This window comes from Nelusetta ayraudi, unplaced genomic scaffold (genome assembly GCF_046127955.1).
Source record: "Nelusetta ayraudi isolate G7.1 ecotype Tasmania unplaced genomic scaffold, CSIRO-AGI_Nayr_v1 ptg000042l, whole genome shotgun sequence".
Classification (NCBI taxonomy): Eukaryota; Metazoa; Chordata; class Actinopteri; order Tetraodontiformes; family Monacanthidae; genus Nelusetta; species Nelusetta ayraudi.
In genome coordinates, this window is record NW_027466092.1 from 20,789,618 (window position 1) to 20,810,985 (window position 21,368).

The 21,368-nt window shown below is 49.7% G+C and overlaps 1 protein-coding gene across 24 annotated transcripts in view; it reads right to left on the minus strand.

Annotated features, from left to right (window-relative positions):
- Positions 1-21,368, minus strand: part of LOC142894201 (receptor-type tyrosine-protein phosphatase delta) — a 167,300-nt gene that overhangs the window by 75,547 nt on the left and 70,385 nt on the right. For all 24 annotated transcript variants that reach the window (XM_076035428.1, XM_076035451.1, XM_076035442.1 and 21 more), the window contains one exon: positions 7,870-8,058. In XM_076035428.1, coding sequence (XP_075891543.1) covers positions 7,870-7,975 — 106 coding nt within the window. In that variant the 5' untranslated portion in view covers positions 7,976-8,058. The remainder of the gene's footprint in view (positions 1-7,869; positions 8,059-21,368) is intronic.

The following is a 21,368-nucleotide window of genomic DNA, read 5'->3' on the forward strand; positions in this document are numbered from 1 at the left end:
GGGCCGCTGTGTGTCTGTGCGTGCGCGTGCGTGTGCGCGAGCGTGTCAATGAGTTAATGAGTGAGTAAGCAAAGGAGTGAGAGCGGCAGCGGAGGGTGGCGACAGATGCGGTAAAGAGTATTAGGCGAGGGGAGACAGCTCTTCAAAGACAAGACTCTGAGCACTCACTCCATCACAGCGCCGAATGTTAATCAACTTTGACAGGAGAGGCTCAGGGCGAAAAGATTCCCAATCGCCTCAGTCGTCAGGGAGTGGTGCAGGTGAGAGGGCGTGGATGTAAGTTCCCTGGCTGGGAGATGGCGATCGCCCCGCGGCGCTCCTCCGAGATGAATGGCTCAGACCATTAACCCCGACGCCGAGTCGCTTCGCACCCCACAGGCACACAAATGTGAGATCAGTGCATCGCCGAGCGCTCGGCGAACCCCCGGAGTGAGACCAAAGCTCCAGCCCAGGGCCAGGTGTTAGCAACGCGAGCGCTCGCATGCACGGCCACACACAGAGAGACACACGAATTCCAGAGGTGGGGGGGCGGGGGGGGAATCCTCCAAAATACACTTTGAGAATGGCAGCTTTATGTTCTAAGCAAGGGCGCGACTAGACTAGTCTGTGGAAACATGGAAATCTCTGGATAGAGGATTTTTGCTTTGTGAGATGCGCTTGGGAAGGTTCTTTGCAGTGAACAAATGCATTTCTCGGGCTCACTGAAAGACTACAGTGGTGGTTTGCTCAGCTTAAAGGTCCAGCGTGTAGATTTTTAAGGAAGCCCGCCTAACAGTGCATTTCATATATAGGGCACAGTCAACCCTTGCTAAAATATCGGGCTTCCTGAAATAAGGGCGGTGCAAGATGGCAGCTCGGAGCATCACCTTGCTCTATGTATATTCTTATGAATAAGAACCGTTCTAAGGGTGGGAAAACCAAATTACTTTTATTGTACTGCAAGTATGCACTTTTACTAATGTACTTCTGTACAGTATGTTAAACTTTTACCAATGATAAAATCATAAACGGAGCCAAATTTTACACACTGGACCATTAATCAGTTGAAAGTGCAATAAAAAAGAAAGTGCACCTTTTTGGCTCAGATTTTGGCCCACATCTTCATAAGAAAAAAAAAAAACAAAACATTAGCCGGTCTGCATCGCCACTCTCCTCTCTGCGATGCATTCCAGCTTTTTACTGTGCCAAGTTAATACCGCAGTAAAACATCATCCGCGCCACTGACGCTGATGTATTTCAGACCTGACTAGTCCAGTAATCCCATTAGTGCTGCTGCAGCTGCAATCTATTAATTGCGGCATCACCGCGGCAGCGTCGCGAAACACCTGCATTGTCGCACAGTTTCAGCGGGCATGGCGTGAGAAAGGCACTGTGATTCAGTGAGCACGCCCACCGCGCACCCTGAATTATGGTGGCCTGTGAGCACCCGGCAGATGCAAAGCAGCTGACGTTACGCTCAGCTCGCTGGCTGATCCCGGCTTCAAAGGCTCGCGGCGAGCCACCTTTCGCACGGGAGTGTAAATGAGCGCGCGAGGGGCGAGAGAGCGAACAGATGCGGTGAACCTTCCAGCAATAACGCGGCCTCTCGTTGTTTCCCTCTGATGCCTTCCGATGCTCAGAGGGGCCGCCCCGCCTCGAGCAATTCCTCACAATTTCACATCTTGTTTGCAGTTATGATTACAGTGTCTTTGTTTTGTCAGTTGTCCTCGTTGTTTCCGAAGAAACGCATTCCGCAGCAAGCCACTGTGTCTCGAGGAAGTAAGTGCACTTAGATGTAGCTTTAGGGGCCTTTAATTACTCGCATCTGGGCATGTACAGCACTGACATACTCGCACTGCGCGTGTGTGATTATCTGCTGCAGTCAGGGTGGGAGGGTCTGGTGTGCGGTGAAAATTGCCTGGTTTTTGTGGGATTGTGCGCTCTGAGTGCCAGGCGAAATGACTGCAGTCCATATTTGAGGCTAATGGCCTTAAATAATACACTTGAGCGGCGTTGCGAGAAGAAATCTGCATTCATGGAGATAATAATGGGCCCTGATACAACCTTTGAACATAATTACATTCAAATTGTTGACAAGGAGTTGTACAACCATTTTTAGCCTCGGACTAATGACTTTGCGCTCATTTAGTTTAACCTGAACAAAAAAAAAAAAAAACATCTTGCATGGCACTGATAACATTGTTGTTATTTTTTTTAATTTTTTTATCTCTGATTGCCAGTCTTGTCACAAGGTCTTCATCCAAGCAGCGAGATGGTAATTAAGTGCTGGCGCTCTCATGAAGGTGTTTGCACAGCATTTATTTGAAGTGCCAACACGATGCGAGCTCTTTCCCCTCATAGATCCCCCTCCCCTCCTTTTTTTTTTTTTCCTTTTAAAGATGGACCGCTCCGCCGTGTTTTTGAAATGAACGAGTGGAGCCGACAATGAGATTTCCACTTGAGCAAGTGTCCGGCAGTATGATGAACGAGGCGGCAGACTGGGCGAATTACAGTGATTTAAAGTTGGAGCCAAACCGGCTGTGGGGTTCCGATATTCTTTGGCTCTGCCGTCGGCGTATGTGGGTACACAGTCCTTTCGAGCCTGCGCACTTGTGGGTGTGGGCTGCGTGGCTCTGCGAGGGAACACGCTGTGCGCACATACGGGCACATGTGCTCAAATTAGTGCATGCGTGGTTTGGGCGCTAGCGCCGTGTGGGTTCGAGTGGAAGAGAGAAACGGAATACACTCAATTTAAATCAAATTAGCATGCAGGCAAATTAAGCCGAGGGATTTAATTTGAGCTGTTGTAAAAATGGTAATTTCAGTGCAGCCCGGGAGCTCATATGCAAATACCACACTATTTTACAATAATTCGCATTAGGCCAGGCATGCATAAAACACACATATTCCGGGCCGATGTCGTCTGGGGATTAGTGTACCATTAGCTTTCGGACTTGCTACAAGGTGATCCTGGTTAGAGGCCGTGTGCACATGCTTCGGAGAACTCCCCGGTTCATCTCTCCAGCTTATGTTGAGTAATATCAGTCAGGCTTTGAGGAAGGTTATTGTGTCTTTGTGTGTTTGCACACGCGACAAACGTTCACAGTTTTGGAAGTTACGGATCCCAGCACTCGCTTTCTTTTTACCACCGTGAAAACAGCGAGGGCTGGCAGACGCTACTGGATGATCACCAAACGGATCGCTCCTCCAAGGGAAGCACACACACACACACACACACACCCTCATGTCATAAATGTGCAACTTGAAAAAAATAGCATCAAAGACTAATTTTCATTTGCTGTACAAGCAGCAACGTTTAAACCTGCTGTTTCACTACGCTGTCTTTGCGCTGGCCGTGCATTAGCATGGCTCTTGCCCCCCCCCCTCCCCCTGCTCATTAAAACTTCAAGAGGTGTCGCATCGATAGACCATTTGCCGTTTGCTGGCTCAAAAGGGTTTTACATGGGTCTGGATGGTGTGAGTGTTCTTTATTTATTTATTTATTTATTTATTTGTTTATTTGCAGCCTGCCTGAATGTGAGCACAAGTGACATTAGTTTGCAGCGTCAATGTCTTCACGCTTTGGCTGTAGGGGTTCTGTCAATACCCATTCGGCGTGGTAAATGGAGGTGGCGCTGACTGGCTGGCTCACTCGGACTCAACAAACCATCCACCAGTAATGGGAGGAATCAATTAAAATGCTCTTCACAACGGGGCTTGACCTGGGCCTGCGTGGTGGGGAACTGTGTGATGCAAAATCGGTCAGTGAGGTCGTACTGCGCTTCAGCTTCAGCTCCATGGCTGAGATAAAAAGAGGAGCAACCTGCTCCGAGCTGTCGACAAACGGGTTCAGCGGCAGTCGGTATTTTTTGACTCAGAGCACCAGCCACTCTCGGGCTTAAGCCCGCAAAGCGATCTGTCATGAGGAGATAGCGCCATCGTGGAGCCCGCGCAGGTGGAGGCCGTCCAAATCCTGGTGCTTCCTTCCATCTACTTTCCAGTTTAGCAGAACGACACGCGAGGAAACGCTGGTTGCCGCTCCGCTCCCTCTCTCCCGCTCTTGCACTCCGTCCTCTTAGCTAACCGGGGGACAATTATGCCAACCTCTCTCTCTCTTTTTTTTTTTTTTTCCCCTCCGAGCTATTGCCAAGCTCAATTTGCCGCACAAATTAATTGGGCAGCAGTTGCAGAGCGAGGGGGACGGGTTGAAGGAGAAAATGACAGAGAGCAACAGAAAGAGAAAGGAGGCCGAGAGAGCGAATGAAAAACAGGGCATCGGATCATTTTAAAAATTGTTGTGATTATTTAAAAGAAAAAAAGCTGAAGAATACTGTAGACGAGCCTTGATTGGATTTTTTTTTTTTCCCTTGAGAAGGGGCCGCAAGCAAGTGTTGGCCGTGTGGGGCGGAGAGTGGGACTGGCTCTGAGCGTGGCGCCATCTGTTGAGCAAGCCAGCTCAGCCATTTTCTGCTCTTGCATGTCCACATAACCTGCACCGCGTGCACAGCCGGGGGCTCGATCACACCCAGACACATCCCCAATTGAGCATTCCCTTTGTCCATGCGTCCGTTCATCTGTCATTCTGCTTGATTATTTACTTGCTTGTTTGCAGTTTGGAGCGACCGAGCAGGATCATTGTGCTCCTCAGTGAATGAATGGCACAGATGGGGGCGGGAAAGCTGTTTTTTGCATGATTGAAGGCACTATGCTTCCAATCCCGGGAGGGAAGAAGTTGGAACGAAACATAGGTGCGAAACTTCTGGGGGGTGGGGGGGGGTGAGAGCTGCCCAAATAAGAAATGATAAAAATGGAAGGAGAAATGGAAGAGAGTTTGGGAACGGAGGTGGATCCCAGACCCAGTCTAAACCCCGGCTGGGTGGTGTGGCGGCGCGTCAGACGAGACCGCCTTCCTCTGCGTCCCACGCCCAGCCAGCCAGCCAGCCAGCCTGGCAGCCGCTAACAGGCAGCCTACACACGACTGCAGCCTCATGGTACGTTTGTTTTGGCGTTGAAGTGATGACCCAGCACAGCTGTTTGAGCTGAGCTGAGCACGGACTGGAGCAGCTGCTCACAGCCAGACACCGAGAGAGTCTGTCACTGTGTGTGTGTGCGTGTGTGTGTGTGTGTGTGTGTGTGTGTGTGTGTGTGTGTGTGTGTGTAGAGGTATTGGGAGGTGATGGGGGAGGTGGTTGGCGAAGCATGAAGGCGTCAAAAGTTGAGGGGGAGGGAGGGGCGGGGTTAGCGCTCGGGCAACGTTGCAGCCCAAATGTGACTGTCTTCAGAAAGTTTGAGTTTGAGGGTCTTTCTGTGAAGTTTCTGCACGCAGGAGATAAGGAGTTCTGAGAAAGGATTTTATTTTGAAAATAAGAAACACCTTCATCAATTGTTTAGTCCACAGGAAGTAGCTTTGGCAGTTGTTGACACATAAGGGTCACATGACTGAGGTCACATCACAGCCCAATGTGTGAGCCAGAGAAGATGGTGTCCCAGCAGCCAAAGCAGATGCTCCTCCCCCGCGCCAGGGTAATGTCTTCAAAACAGCATTGGAAGATGAGGACAGGTGATGTCTCAGTCCCCACCCCCCTATTTAAAGGAAAGGATGGAGATAAAGAGGCGAGATGATAACCCGAGCCCTCCGCCTTTCAGTAGCAACGCTTACCATTTATTTGTCAGGAAGGCATGCGTAATTAAATGGCCTCAGTAAATTGCCAGAGATGCACATAAAAAGGCAGCAATGCGCGGAGGAACCCCCCCCCCCCCCCCCCCCTCCGTCCCCTCCTGCTGGGAGACTGAAGCAGCCTGGAGGCATGAGACGGGAAAAAAAGTTCAAGACGTCGCCGGATCAGATTGCCGGCAACGTTTTCTCAAGCACAAGTGTTGAGAATCTCACCCATCAATCCCACTTTGGACTTTGGGGGTGGCTGGGCGACCTTGAGCAAACGATCCCCTCATTCGCAGATATTCAGCCCGAGCCGAGGGGCCGCCTCACTGGCAGCGAGGGGGAGCCATAAAACTTTTATTCATCCCACCGCGACTCCGGAAGCTAATGATTCATGGATCTTAGTGTAAAAAAAGAGAGAGGGAAAAAAAAAAGGAAGCGAGGGAAGGATGGGAGGAAGAGGGCGGTGATATGGAGCAGGACCGCGGCTCAATGAGGTTTGAAAACTGTTGCCACACATCAGCGGGCAGGTGTCTGATGTCAAGTAACTCAATTCCAATGAGTTCTCATCAGGAGATTCTCGGCCGGAGCCCGGCTGCTTTCTGCCTTGTGTGATGGAGGGAAGGAGTCAGAGGTGGGCAGCGTTCTGCTGCAGCAGATCAATGGGAAGCGCGCGTGTGTGTGTGTGTATCATAGAAATAGAGAAAAAGAAGCTCTGCCTCTCTGAAGCAGGAGGTTGTTTCTTTTCAGCCAAATAAACTTTGAAGACACACTGAGTGCAAAAATAAATAAAATATAGTCTTAGCGATCACTTGGCTGTATGTGGCGCACGTTGCTTGAATGGGGTTGGATCCTCCAGTAGCAGCAGAGATTCCTCGCGGAGCCGCACACTAAATTCCTTCGAGATTTCCTTCCGTAATTGACAAGGCGGCAACGCGGACTCGCTGCGGATTTGTCGACTGCGTGACTCCGCCGCCAGTCTCCTGCGCCTGCTCATCCAATGGGGGGTTGCGGGGGGGTTGTGGCGTGTGGGGAGGTAGGAGGGTCTGTCGCTTTGAGATCTGCGGTGGTTGTCTGCGTACAGTCAACTGATGGCTAACCTCCAGGTAGCTGGTGTGTGTGTGTGAGCGGGACGGCCGCTGTCAGCTGCAATTCTCTGAGGAGTCTAGAGGCCACTCAGCTCAGAGGACCACAGTGTTCCCAAAGCCTCCAAAGCCTATGGTACCCCCCCCACCACACCCCCCCGCTCCATCACACAAGCAGCAGCAGCCTGCGCCACCAAGACAAGCCGGGATGGAAGGGTCCTTTTTAGATTTTATTACAACTCAACAAATTGCGTCCTGTCAGGATGCTTTCTGATTTCCTCTCGTCCACTTTTGGTGAGCAGGTCTGAGGGTGCGATGGCGGTCATCTGGCAGGACGGCGCTTCAACATCCACTCCGAGGTTCCACGTGCAGCGTTGTTCTGTGATGGTTGCAAAGAGTTTCCTCGCCGGCAGAGCGGCGGTTTCGCAAAAGAACTCGGCAGATAAAGCAAAGTGGGATGAATCCACTTTCTCCCTCATTGTGACGCCGGTTTTGAACTTCAGCAGGTCCAGATGCCCAAAATGCATGGAGTTACTGAGATGTGACTGATTAGATGCTGTGAATTACTGCATTAATCTGCAGCCAAACTGGTGTGTACCAGATGAAGTGATGAATGGGCGAGTGTTTTCACAATACTTTTCTTTTAATTAGAATCAAATGTGTGTGTGTGTGTGTGTGTGTGTGTGTGTGTGTGTGTGTGTGTGTGTGTGTGTGCGCACTGCTATATTTTTTTTTTCCATTAGACTTTCAGACTGAAAACCATGAAAATGCAGTTTTCTTAGATAACCCAGCCAAAATACTAATGTCCGCATCTCATCTCATGGCCTCGCTCCATATAATTTTCCCAGCTCAGCATATTTCCCTATCAATATAAAATGACTGGGGCGGGTGGCCAAGCAGGCCGCAGTGCATGTTAGGGTCCCGGCGTGCCGTCGCATCGTCCTCTGCCTAGCCTTGTCGTTGCCTTGTCGCTTCTCGCTAACTCATGAAATATTGAAGGTGCGCGTGTGCTCGATGAAGTATTCATTTGTTTGTTTTATTTTTAATTCAAACAACATCCTCATCGGCCCTGGGTCCGACCAACCAGCGAGGTCGGAGGGGGCCGCGTGTGTCGCGAGGCCCACGCGGGTTGACGAGCGCACTTACTTTGAGCGTCGGCGAGGTGGAGGAGCAGACCCAGGGTGAGCAGCAGCGGCAGCAGCAGCAGCGTGGGTCTGGCTCTGTGCATGGTGGGACAGCTTGGCACCAGCATGCTTTGGCAGCCTCGGTGGCGCTGGCTCACAGAGCCCTGTGAGTCAGTCTGGTCTGATTTCTCAGATGCAGGGTATTCACAGCCTGCGAGAGGCAAGAAAAGAAGAGAGAGAGAGAGAGAGAGGGAAGGTTGGGGGGGTGGGGGGGGCAAAAAAGAAGAGGAAGTGAATGAAACAAAGCTGTTTTGGCTCTTCTGGTTGTTTTTTTTTTTCTCCTTTCCTTTTTTTTTTTTTCTAACGTGGCTGTACATTTGTGACATACCCCCGCACAGCCTCGGCTGGAGCTGACAGAGGATGGGAAGTGGCCGATGCGCTCAGGGGGTGCACGTTCTGACGGCTCTCTAAATGGAATAGTCACTTTGCGCAATGTGCACGTGAGGGGAGGCGCCACAGACGAGGGAGGGTGGAGGAGGAAGGGAGGGGACGACGCAGATGAAAGGCCAGACTAATGAGATTTCGCCTTCACAGCGGCCAATTAAATACATTGCATAATACGAGAACATTTAAAGTCCTCCTACAGATCAGTGATGGGATCTGTTTCACGTAGAGAGACTCTGTTGCATTGAAGAATAATTAGCAAATGTGGGTGACATTCATAAATCCTGAAAGCTCCCCGTTTAAGCGTGATTAGCTTAAATTAGCTTAGAGTTTAGCTTAGAGTTTATGGAAATTTTGATCAGTCGTTTAGATTTTCACTTGAATAAGTTCTAAACAAGAAGTTCCCTCTTTTCATTTGCGTTAATGTAAACACATCCGCGAGCAGATATTTACATTAGCGCACCGCTTTCAATTCATAGATTGCTTCAGTTGCTCAAACTGGAGTAGCTTTAGCGCGCGCACGCACACACTCGCATGTGTGTGCGCGCGCACACACACAGACAGACTCGGACCTCTTCCAGCACTGCTCAAACAATTATAAAAATCTATAAGAGAGCGAGTGGCCTGCTGTTGCATTCATGTCCCCACCTTTGTACCCCCCTCCCCCTCTTTTATCGGCAGGGGCCAGTCCCCGGCTGTACAAAATCAATGTTATGCACTGAGCACGTATTAGCTTCACAGCCTCTATCTCTTGTCATCCATTTCCTTAAGCCTGAGCTTGATCCTCGGTGATGGATGCTCCGCGGTAGACGACTCCTTGCGACGTGGCTCCCAGCTAATCCACACACACACGCACACGCGCGCACACGCACACACACAAACACGCACCCATGTGCTAGGAGGACTGTTAGCCCACTAGCTTGCGTGCCTTTTGCTGCTGTATCGACTTTGCCAAGCATTTTTATAAAGGGGGGTGGGTCCTAGTTGGTCATGTGACATACCAAGATCCACAAACCAATTGCCCGGCTTGTACGCCAGCTAATGTGCGAATAGCACCAAAAACAGTGCGTCCTATCCAGCGGACGTAACAGTGAAAAGTGGAGTGAAATGCGCCGAGGCGCAGGTAGCAGCAGGGTTGCGCTACACTCATTTGAATATATTTAAATGAGCCATTTCACACAAAATAACACCCCCTTCTACGTAAATATGCTTGAAACCTGCACTAACTCAATCAGATCAGCCACTAAACAGCTACAAATTGCACTCAGGTGGCAGTAACTGTAAAATATATAACACAATAAAAAAAAAAAATCTATACACACACACACACACACACACACTCACATATACTGACGCTCCTTGACTGCCTTCCGATCAGGAGCGCCAGAGTTTCTCTTTTTGAAATCAGACTAATTGAAATTATTCGAAAGTTCAGGTTTGTTCTTGCTGTATAATCAACCACACTGGTATTCATATTTTAACATTCCCGGCTGTCTTCAGTTTTGCATGCGTTCCACTGATTCTTAATGTCCGTGCTGCTGTTAGTATGGGGCGAACACGTTATACTTCCCCTTTAAGAGGGCGACAGAGACCCTGGATAGGTGTGTGCGTGCTGTCGTGGGGATGAGAAAGAGACAGTCACACACGTGCTATCTGACTACAACAGAAATAAAGTATTCCGTCAGAAATTCAACTCATGGTGATTGAGGTGTGCACGTTATAATATGTGACAATCTATTGCGTGGTCGGGTTACAAGAGCGCAATTTGCACCTCTCACTCCACAGGTGCCGCATTTCTGGCCGTTTTACGTCGCCGCAATGAGCACTGCAATTTACCGCTGCGCTCCGTTCTTTGTGGATCTGGGCCCCGAGTCTCCGTGTGAGATCAGAAGCGTTATTCCAGAAGATTTATTCACGTTCCGCCCAGAAGGGAAGGACTGTTCATGTGAATGTTTTCGCAAGAAATGATATTTTATTGAGCTGTTTATCTGCAAATTTGCCTGCCACCCACTAAGAAGGGGGGTGCGGTGCGGTGCGGTGCGGTGGGGGGGGTGCCGTGCAGGCAAAGGGGAGGGCAACGGAGGGCTGAGCCCAATCAGCGGGGCCCAATGATGACAAAGTAGCTCATTTCCCCGTTACCAATCATCCTCTTTCCCGCTCGTCAGCGCTCCCCCTTTTTCATTTCTGTGGGCAGTAAATGGCAGAAAAGACGGCGAGAGAGCGCACCTGTCACACTTGATTTGCGTTAGGGAGAGATAGACACGACTACCTGTCTCGCGGGCGCCGCAGGGCCAGCAGAGAGCGGAGGACGCGTGGCGAAGGGAATCAATTTGAGGCAATCTCATCCCCCGCTCGCGCCGCCACCGCCGACACATGCGCGCAGAGTCAAATTGCAGTGCACATATACACACAGCCGAGCACACCCAGAGTGACTCTCCCCCCCCCCCCCCCCCCCCCCCGCCACCCTACGAATTTGATTACAATCAAGCTGCAAAAGACCAGGGGAGGTGTCGGGCAGCTGGAACGTTATGCCCCACGTACAGCTGCGTTACACACACACACACACACACACACACACACACACACTCACACACACACACGCAAACACACACACACACACACACGCACACAAACGCGCGAAAAAGAGAGCGATGGCCTTTAAGGTAATTAATATTCGGATTTCCATTGAGGGCATGCGCGCATGGGAAACGGCACACGTCTGCCGATGGAGGCGAACAGAACCGGAAGCCGAGAGCGCGCGAGAGGTGGCGCGGCGCGAGGAAGCACGAGGGAAGACGACTGCTTATCACACCTACAGCAGGAAGACAGAAACAAAAACCTCACGGCCTTCTTTTTCCCGCCACTCTCACAAATAACAAACGTTGAAATGCGTGAATTCATTCGGATGCTAATTTGCCTTAATTCATTTCCAAATGAGTCACCTGAGGTGCTCAGCAGCAGCCAGCGGGGCCAGTTATCTGATCCTGGATTAAAAACCAATACCTGCAGGGAAATAATCCTAATTTGAACTCATAAAGAAGGAAAGAAATGCAGCGCTTTGGTGGATGTGGCCACCTCACCCTCCTGCGCCTCCACTCGCTCTGCTGTTGGTGGCACCGATGCTTCCCAGTGAACACAAATTAGAAAAGAGGGGAAAGAAGGAAAGTGAGAAAGAGAGGTGGGGGGGTGGGAGGGGCAATCTCCTCTTTCTTCCCCGAGCCCCTGGTGGTATTATTGTGTTCCTATTCAGTGGCGCCCTCATTCAAAGGGTTTTTCACTGCTGATAGCGATCGTGCATTATTAAACAAAACCCGACAACACGCACAATGTTAATTAGAAAGGAGGGGAGAGAGAGGCAGGGCTGGTGAGTCGTCTATTCGCCCTCCTTCGTGTGATCCTTATCGCCAGCGTGTTGAGGGTGGTGGCGGTGGCGGTGGCGGGGTGCTGTTTGTGTTCTCCATAATGGCCCGACTCCATTCTCATTTCAAGCCCACGCGTTTTGTATTCCACTCCGTCTGGACGAGTGCCATTATTGAGGGTGGGCAGAGGCCGCGGCGGCCGGGTCATTCGTCAGCCACGTTTGTCTGGAGCCTCTGCGGCAAAACCCCTCCTGCTTTGACTCGCCGCTCGTGCCTTTCCGTGTGTTTGCGTGAGCCGTTTAGCTCGGGCCAACGCAACTATGCAAATCACGGCAGCAGCAGCAGCAGCAGCAGCAGCAGCAGCAGCAGCAGCCACCATAACACACGGCAGGAGTGCAGCCGGTGGAGAGTGATCGACAACAGTGCCACCAAATCTATTCAGGCCGATCCCTTCGTAACCATCGATACAAACAACAACGGGAACAAATGGATCGCACAACCGTGAAGCGAGTGTGCGTTGTGTCTGTGTTTTTATAATACATGTGTATCTATTTATTTATTTCTAACCCAGGCACAATTCTGTTGCCTTTTGCCTTGCTGCGCCCCCCCTCCCGCCCCCCCCAAAATGTGATTGTTTTGTGATTTTTTGTGTGTGTGTGTGACAACACACACACACACACAAAAATGAAAAATGGCAATGGCAGAAACAAATTTCAAAATGTCAACCAAAGAATTCAAAGTTTTTAGGAGAAAATGAACATCCATTGATGTTGGCCCTTTTTTACCAGAATTCAATTGCAGGTCCTTTTATTATTACTGAAAATCTTGTTGCCGATAAGTAGCTTTATGATATATCCTTAAGATAAGAGCATGTGTCAATCAACCAACCAACCTCTGATTTAACCTGGTAGTGATATTGTGCATTGCACGGTGTGCTCCTAAAGGCCACGAGGTGAAACTGCAGGCTGCAAGCGCGCCACTCTGCTCCCTGTGCAGCAGTTTCAGAAGCCGTCCAACAGACGCCCAGAAGCTCATTGCGCCTTTGAGTTATTTTAAACGCTGCATGACCAGATTTATAGGGAAAAAAGCTCATCAAAGACATGCTCACATGCCTGCCAGTCTCGTTTGGTTTTCCCGATGTCTGCTTCCTCATGGAGAGGGGCCGACTCGGGGGTTGAAGCCACTGTGTGTTCTACATGCTGCAGCGAGCTAATGGCGCCCGCCGACTGCAGACGCTGCCTCTCCTTCCTCTTTGTTCCATGTCTCGTCTGTGGCTACTTTTTTCCCCCTCCGTCTGCGATTGCGGTGATTTAAGGCTGAGTGACAAGGCCGTTTCTCACACATCGTTCCCCATCAGCCCAGCATGTGTAATAACATCCCTCAAACTCAGCTAAGCTATGCCCTTAAGTGCAGCCTCCACATGAAAGAGGCCGTGACAACCAACACATCAGAGGAGTTTATTCGCCTTACTTATTTATTTACTTTTCGCCCTTCCTCAAATAAGCCTCCCACGGTCGTAAATCATTCCCTGGGTGTTGCCTCTTGCCTCCGTGCTGGAGAATGTCAGGGCCAACACTTCTGCCTGGAAGACTAACTATATTTTTTGTCTTTTTTTTTTTTGCAAAAGTGAGCATCGCTGAAGCTGCAACCGACTGTCTCCGGTTACATCTTGTTTCCTTATGGAATACAATCATGCAACATGCAACGCACAGTAGGGAGCTAATTGGGTCTGGTGATATTTTGTCTGCCTAATAATTGGTTTAAGAGCACCTGCTGCGCCTGCAGGACAGGGAAGCTATCACGGCTTCATCTCAGTTGCGTGTCACAAGCAAAGATCAGCACTGGGACCTCTCCTCTCTCTCTCTCTCGAAACTGTCACATCACAAACAACAATAATTCCTGCAGTCCCTAAACTCGGTTGTTAATAGAGTTCTATTGTCCTCTCTTGTGGTTCAGGTCACATGGACCCCGCACACCTTAACGGTGGGCAATTGCAGAGATAGAAATCCAAGGGTCAAGGACGCGTTGCAGGTTCGAAAAGAAAATGTCGTGCTGTTTTGGGGCACAGAGATCAAGGTTGCGTCCTCTTGAGAATTCCTGCAGCCCACACAGAGCCACACTCCATTCAGTCTTTTGCAACCCAAACAGCCGCGCAGCACGGCTCCTTAATTACCTCCTACTCCCACTTGTTCACCGTGTGCTGATTTCCCGTTAGCTTTCCGTGCTCTCGCCCTCACCCCGCCCTTTCCTCCTCCCTCCTTCCCTCTGCTCACCTCTTCTCATTCCTCCTGCCACATTTCCCAGCAGCTGCTGGGTTCAGATGGATGGTCCCCACAGTGCGGGACCCTGACCTGCAGTCGAGTGACTGATTATCCCGGCGCCCTGTTGTGCGACTCCCCTGAAAGCTCGTCGACACAAAGCGCACACGCAGGCCACCGCAAACAAACCTGGCACAAGGTTACCAAGCTAGCAGAGTGGGGGCTGGCGGGCTGGCGGGCTGCGGTGTGTGGGGGGGAGGGGGTGACGGCGACGGCCAAAGCAACCAATTTCATCTCCACCTGTGTGTTTGTATCCCCCTCCCACCCCTCCCTTCACCTGGCTTACTCTGGTAAACATGCCTCCTTATTGATCCAAATGGACACCACTAATGCTTTTTCAATGAGGAGCTGATAAAACCGCAGTGCAATCAGCAGCTGGACAGAGGGTGCAGGCTGTGTAAACTAGTGCCGTCATGTTGGGAGACCTCCTTTTGCACCGCTGTCGTGTGTATGCCGGGTCTACATGTGGCGCTGGTACGCTGCCACAGAAATACACCAGAAGCAGAGAGGAAGTCATGGAACGCACTTGTAAAAAGTCACAGGAAAAATACGACAACAAGGAGGAAGTGTAGGATGGTGAAAAAGGTGGTGGTCAATACGAATGCGTGAGCAGGAAAGTCGAGGTTAGTTGAGAAGCAACAACGTGGCAGAACTTTGAACAGACACTGTTCACTGTAATCGGGAGATGTGAGATTAGAAGTGGGTCATTGATCCAGGAAAGGGTCATTGATGCTCGTAAATACAAAACAACAAGGCTGCAGTTTGCCGACTTGATCTCTCGGGGGGGCAAAACGCCTGTTCTGCGCGGACGAAACGTCCACAACTATTATGGATATCCGTCAGTACTCACTGCTGTGCGTGGCCTCAGAGAGGCGGCAGCAGCAGCAGCACAGGGGAAGAGGGAGGAGCAACAAAAAAAAGGTAGCTTCTGTTCAACGCATGGCACATGAGCAGGCCAGGGCAAAATCACGCAGCTTATCATGAATCAGGCAAAGCAGACAGAGGAAGCGCGAAGTGGGCGGACCAGAGCAGCAGAAATACAATGGGCGAGGGGAGCAACGAGGCAGGGAGAGGAGGAGAAGCAGGGACACGTCGGTAGGAGGGGAGGCCGGGCAGAGCGGAGCGTGCCGTAGGGGAGAGAGAGGAGGGGAGCGAATGAGCCTCGCTGCCAGCTTTTCCTCACGCTCCGTCTGCGATCGTACGCCCGCAAGATGCGGCGCGAGAGGGCTGATGAATGCAGAGGGAGGGATGAGGGAGGGAAGAGAGGAGAGATGAGAGTGTGCCGGTCCAAAGGTGTGATTATCTGAAGGGAGGGACGGAAGCTGGAGGGAGAAAGAAAGAAAAAAGCTCGTGCCTGCATCCAATCCGGTCGATGCGTTGGTTGAAGAAAAAAAAAAAAAAAAAACATATGACAGACACGCAGTGCGCACACGTCCCCCTGGTGGCATCATGACACCTACCCTCAGAGATGCAATGGCCTGTGGGGGCGGGAAGTGAGGGGGGGGGGGGGGGGGGGGGGTAGGCTGTTCCGAGTTTGAGCTCCTGTCTTTTTTACGGAGGGACTCCAGCTTCGGAACTGGCAGCAACTGCGTCCCCCGTTATTCACCAACACGGAGGCAAACATCAGTACAGAGCTCCGCTGAATGCGACTTGGAAGGCGCGGCAGTCAGGATTGTGTTGCGCCCCATACAGGAGGCAGAAGACGACAACAATGTGCTTCCTTATCTTTGGGGCAACAATTCAGCACCAGGCTGCCACACTGAGCAAGCCGTGACATTTCCACTGCTTTATGTGTGCACGTGCCAAAGTGTTTGGTATGGAAATGCACCACTTGGGCTTACATGAAGGATGTGAGGAAGTGCTCGGGGCAATACATGCTACACTCATAAGGGCAGCAACAATAATTAAAATGCCAAGTGACTCCCATTATCTAAATGCTAATTTGCCTCAATAGACCCTGAGCTAAAACGTAACGGCAGATTGTCATCGCCGTTTGCTCACTAAGGCAACCTTCGGGTTGATTTCTCCTTCAATTAGCGTAGCCCATTCCATGCTACCATTACCAAGCGTGATGCAGCAGATTCTTTCATTAGGCCACGTGTGGACCAGCCTTTGAAACGTATCGCACAAGCTTTCTTGAGCAGGCTTTGATTCCGGAGTTGCACCTCGATTAAGATGTGGTTGCGATACACAGTTAATTCCTCTGTTTATCGCTCAACAGACAACAAGTAACACACAAATGTAACCCCCCACCCCCCCCAACCCATTTTAAACTCTGTTTGTCGATTTGGCACTCGCGAGCCCATTGGCAGCAATTCAGCCTTTGCCGGCGTACGATGGGAACCGATGTTTTGCCAGGCTTTCGAGATTTGATAAGAAAGTCTGAGTCAACAGCTGAAAGAGCAGACAGGTGACATTAGAAGCCGTGGCTTATCAAAGCCTTTTGTATAAAAATACACCAGTGCCAACAGGGAGGGAGAGGGGACGAAAAATATTATCACAGATATGGGATGTTGTTGCCGAACACACAGAGGTGGAATTGTGTTGTTTCTGCTCTTCCTTCACCTCTGTGATAAGACTGCTCTTATCAAGGCACAGATGCTCCTAATGGCATGCAGGGTGGAGGTGAACTGCGTTTAGCAGCACTCGTTACGGATTTCCCCCCCGTCAAGTGCCTTTCCCAAAGTTTCCTCGGCACTTTGATGTGGCAGCTGCTGATCGGTAGATTTGAAAGGCTTAACTTCTTCTGAGGTTCTTGGACGCCCTTGAAAGGTGTTGCAGCCATGCTAAGCTATTGTTCTCTGGAGAGGCCGTGCAGGCTGCTTGTGGAGGGGAAGCAATAGTTCACCCCAAGGCGAAGGCAACAATTCCCTCTTTGTCGTTGTACCAAGACAAATGCCTGGTATTGCAACGTTAGCAGCCTGATGAGAACCCCCCCCCCCCCCCCCCCAACAGAGAATAAATTGTATCACTCAAACAAGACATTTTATTATGCCTCTGGAAAAAAAGGAAGAACGAATAGGTCCCCTTTTTCCTCCAGCCCCAGTTTTGAAGATTGAAATTTAAATCAAATGCCACCTTCAAACAAATGCCAGTTGAGGAAATCAAAACCATTCTGTCAATGCCAGGCATCAAGCAAAATGAACTGTTTGACATTTGGAAGTGATTTTCCTCCCTCCCTCTGTCCTTGTTTCAGATAATATTAACTCGGCATTGTCTGGAGGAAAAAAATGCATATAAAGCCACATCATGCAACTAGTATTTGCCTCTCTGCCACTGTCTTCCAAAAGCCCTCTTACAAGCTCCCTGGGCACAAACCAATCCACCCCCGAGCACTCACAAACATGATTAGGACGCTGTCAAACCTGACACTGCCATCTCCCTTGCTGTCAGTGGCGCACACTGGGAGTCGCTGCTGACTGACTGCATGGATGTGCCTTATCATTAACAGGGCTGATGGTGCCACCATGCTGGGGCTTTGATGACAGAAGCGGCAGCACCAGTCCCCGCCCCTCCCATCCGGCCTACCCAAGTGTCATCTAAATGAGATAGGACCCGTAGCTCAGGGATTAGCCACTGCATAATTACCTATTCAGAGACCCTAATTGAGCATTTCATTAAGAGACTTGGCACTGAGATTTTGCCAAGGAGGGTATCAGAGAAGGAAGCCATAGTTGAATATGTTTGCATGCATAGATGTAGCTGCAACCTTGTTTTATAAAGACTTGAATACTTGGCAAAGAAAAGGAAGATGCCATGATTAATTTAACCAATTGATTAACATTCCGACAAAGTTGGTCTGTCTGCGTCATGAGTTCGCTGAGTGGACATTTTTCCCACTTCTCAAGAATATGCAGCACAAACTTAATGAGTTCCTTGGTCTGTTCTGCTGACTTTTCAAATTTGACGAAAAAATGTTTTTGTGGTTTTATTTATTTCAAGCTTAACATAGCAAAAGAGCTCAAGAGTATATGGTCTCACATTTCAAGTAGTTTAGTTGGACGAGAGATGAGATGGAAAAAGGAAATGTATTTTTTTAATCAGTTTTACAGAACTAGAATGATATTTATCCTTTGTGAAGTTTCTACTGAATTTTGAATTTTTGCCGTTGTGCTTTAGTTGAAGGTTGTACATTTACATTTTCTTCAAATGACGTATTACTTACAACAGAACCACAACCACCAATCTGACGGCGGGCATTGAACAGGGTCTAAAATCAGCAAAGAGAGGTGGACTCTGGCTGACTCCATGGGCCCCTCTTTTGTGATTCCAAACAACTTAATCAAACGCATTCATTCAAGCAGAAGTGTGGACCCAAATAGTTTAGTGATGATCAATTTGACCTGATTTCCATGACCCGTCAGGCCGTGACTCCTCTTTGCCCCCTCATCTCTATATCTGAGCTCACTGGGGACGCTGGCTCGTCCCTGGCAGTTGCTTTGCGCATGATTGACTTGTTTGCTAAATGACTATCATCTATAGTGGCAACACTGGCTAGGGGGTGCTTTTGGAAACACCAGCTGCTAACTGCTACAGATAATTTGTCCCTGCTTCTGGGGATTCATATGAGCACTGTGGCGGGGAGTGGCACTCAAGTCTGGTCAAAGATGCTCAGGGCCGTAGTGACACTGAAATATCGTGAGTCACCCAGTGCCCTCTCTCGCCACACACCCGTTACTCTTGTGTGACATGACAGCGGTTGCAAAGGTTTGTCCACCAGCAAGTAAATGAGCAAGGGATCTCGTAAATAACGGGTGTGGAATCTGTCTTTGCAGAGTTGACGCTTCAAGGTGAATCTAATATTCCTTTCAAAAGGTGTGGTTACATCGGTCATAAGTAATCGGATTATATGACCCGATATCGACCCGATTAAAATAATGTCATGTAAACATGTCATCCCAATACAAGCTGAACTCTGGCCTCATTGAGTGGACACCAGGTCAGAATTCTGAGCTGCTTCTGCTGCTACGGCTGCAGTCTGGATAACTTTAATGGGAGCGTGGGCGAATGGACGCTATCACGAGGTCAGGATGCCTGATTCAAAAGTTTCACTTTTAAAAAAATAAATCTTACATTTTTACCCTCTCATGTCGACTTTTGCTGATCTTCGACCATGCAGTGCACAGTAAGCTTCACACTTTAGAATTAATTCCACAGGCTCAAATGATACATTGGCAAAGACATAAACTCTCTATGGAAACGTAAAAATCTCTATTGAGATTCTTGATGCTCCATGCGGGTTGAGAATACTATACGAACAAACTTGCAATGCAGAGTCTGATACAACATGTAGAGTATATTGTTGATAGGGCAAGTGTTTTCAGTTGTCATTGTTCTGTACAGGCAGGGATGTATGAATCAAAATTTTGGCTCATGTTGCAGACTGAAGCCTCATTTTCAGATCAACTTTCTGAGTCATTGAATCATTCATCAGTTGGCTTACAAACTCGTCAAAACTAGCGACTCACTACCGGCTATTCTGTGCTTCCTCAACGTTTGTGGGCGGCCCCTGTGGCAGGAGAGGCGCTCTAATGTGCTGGTCAACGCAGGATATATCTGGCCCCAACTTGGCCTTGCACTTTCCATATCTCCCTATCTCTGCTGGGGAGACATCCATCTTGACTTCTGCTGAGTGCCAAAGAGAACCAGTGGGAGAACGAGAGGGAGTAATGGAGAGGGAATGAAAGGAGGGCGTTCACCTGATAAGGCGTCAGAGAATCAGGGAGGATCTGGGGGAGCGTGGCCCCAATGTGCTGGGAAGAGGAACTTCATCTTTATCTAATTACCACAGGGTCGTCTCCCTCTTCTACTCCTTCTTATTATTATTTTTGGGCATATAGTGTTGAGCACTTATGAGAGCCGGGTTGGTATCTCTTGTCTTACAAGCACGCACATTTTCACGCACAAACTTATGCAGATATGATTAACATTCAAATGCACTTCCAATGGCGCGCAGTTTTACGAATATACACACACACGCACGCACGCAAACACGCACACACTCTCATGCCGCTGGCCAAGGGCTGAGTACCATAACAGCCCAATGAAATATATTCAGATTAGAGAGGTGTCGCATTACTCTCCAGTCGGATGATAAATACGCGGTTAGCACCGTCATTAATCTTGTACCCCTCCCCATTTTCCGCCTGCAGACATGGCGGTGTAAAGGGAAGGGGGCGGGGGGGGTGCGGAGCGGGACACGGTGAATGGAGTCAGCGGCTGCTCGGCGGTGGCGGCAGCGGTGCAGCTGGTGCACGCTCCGAGCAGCGGCGCAGGCAGACTTGTTGGATGAGCTCTCGCCAGCGCGAGGGGTCGTGACATCCTGACTCACCTGGGCTCCCTTGTAATGTCACGGTTCAGAAAGGCAGGAGGTGCGTGCGACCTGCCGCCCGCTCGTTTCCTGCACTCTGCCGTTGTCGTGCCGAAAACACACACACACACACGCGCACACACACACACACACACACCTAACCTCCCCCTCGCCTGCTCGTTCTGTGCACACATTGTGCCTTTTGTTCTCGGGCTGTCCGTGCACCCGCCGTCGTTTCCCTGCCACTCGCCTCAGCCATCCCTCTTTCCCCCGTCCCAAAGGTTTTCCTGACATATTGCCCCGAGTGGCACTTTGTCGTAAATGGCCATTGTCTGGCTAATGACAGCAGAGGTGTGTGGAGACAATGACGGACGCGGAGACGCGCACACAGACTGAGACACATGCCAGGCACAAGGGCAAGAGTCTCTAGCGGTGGCTCCAGCGGCGTATTTCTCCTGGAAGTATCAAAGTGTCTGTCTTCGGGGGCTGCTGACAGACACTTCCAACAGTGGCACATTGCCCTCAATATAAACACAGGCCGAGAGATGGCTCAAAGGTCAAGAGCTGAAGATATTGTGCGTGATAAATTGGCAGCCGTGCAAGGAGTGCCGTGTGTATATGATTGGTGTCATCCCACACACTCCTTTTTTTTTCTTCTTTAAAGCTGTTTGATGGGAGCTGCTGTCATTGACAGTACAGCCTGTGTTTCAGTGGCTCAAACTCGTTGCAGGTAATACATGAAGGCACAACATGTCAGGGCTCCAATTTAATTCCCTACGAATACGTAGACACTGTGACGAATGGAAACATTTGGAGACTTGGGGAAGAGTATGTTGTGTGGGTAACATTTAACATCATGTGTCAGGAGTGCTGCAAACGACTAGTGTAGGAAACCGCAATGAAGGGCTGTTACAGAATAGTTTCATTTTGTAATGACGTGAGCAGTACAGAAACAGGCCTGCACTAAAATATTCTGCATTACATCTGCTTTAATTAGGCTTAGCAAGACTGACAAAGACTAGAATATTTTTTGATGAATTTATTTTCAGTGGAAAACAGATCTGTTTTTCCTGTCTGAGAAAAAAAAAAC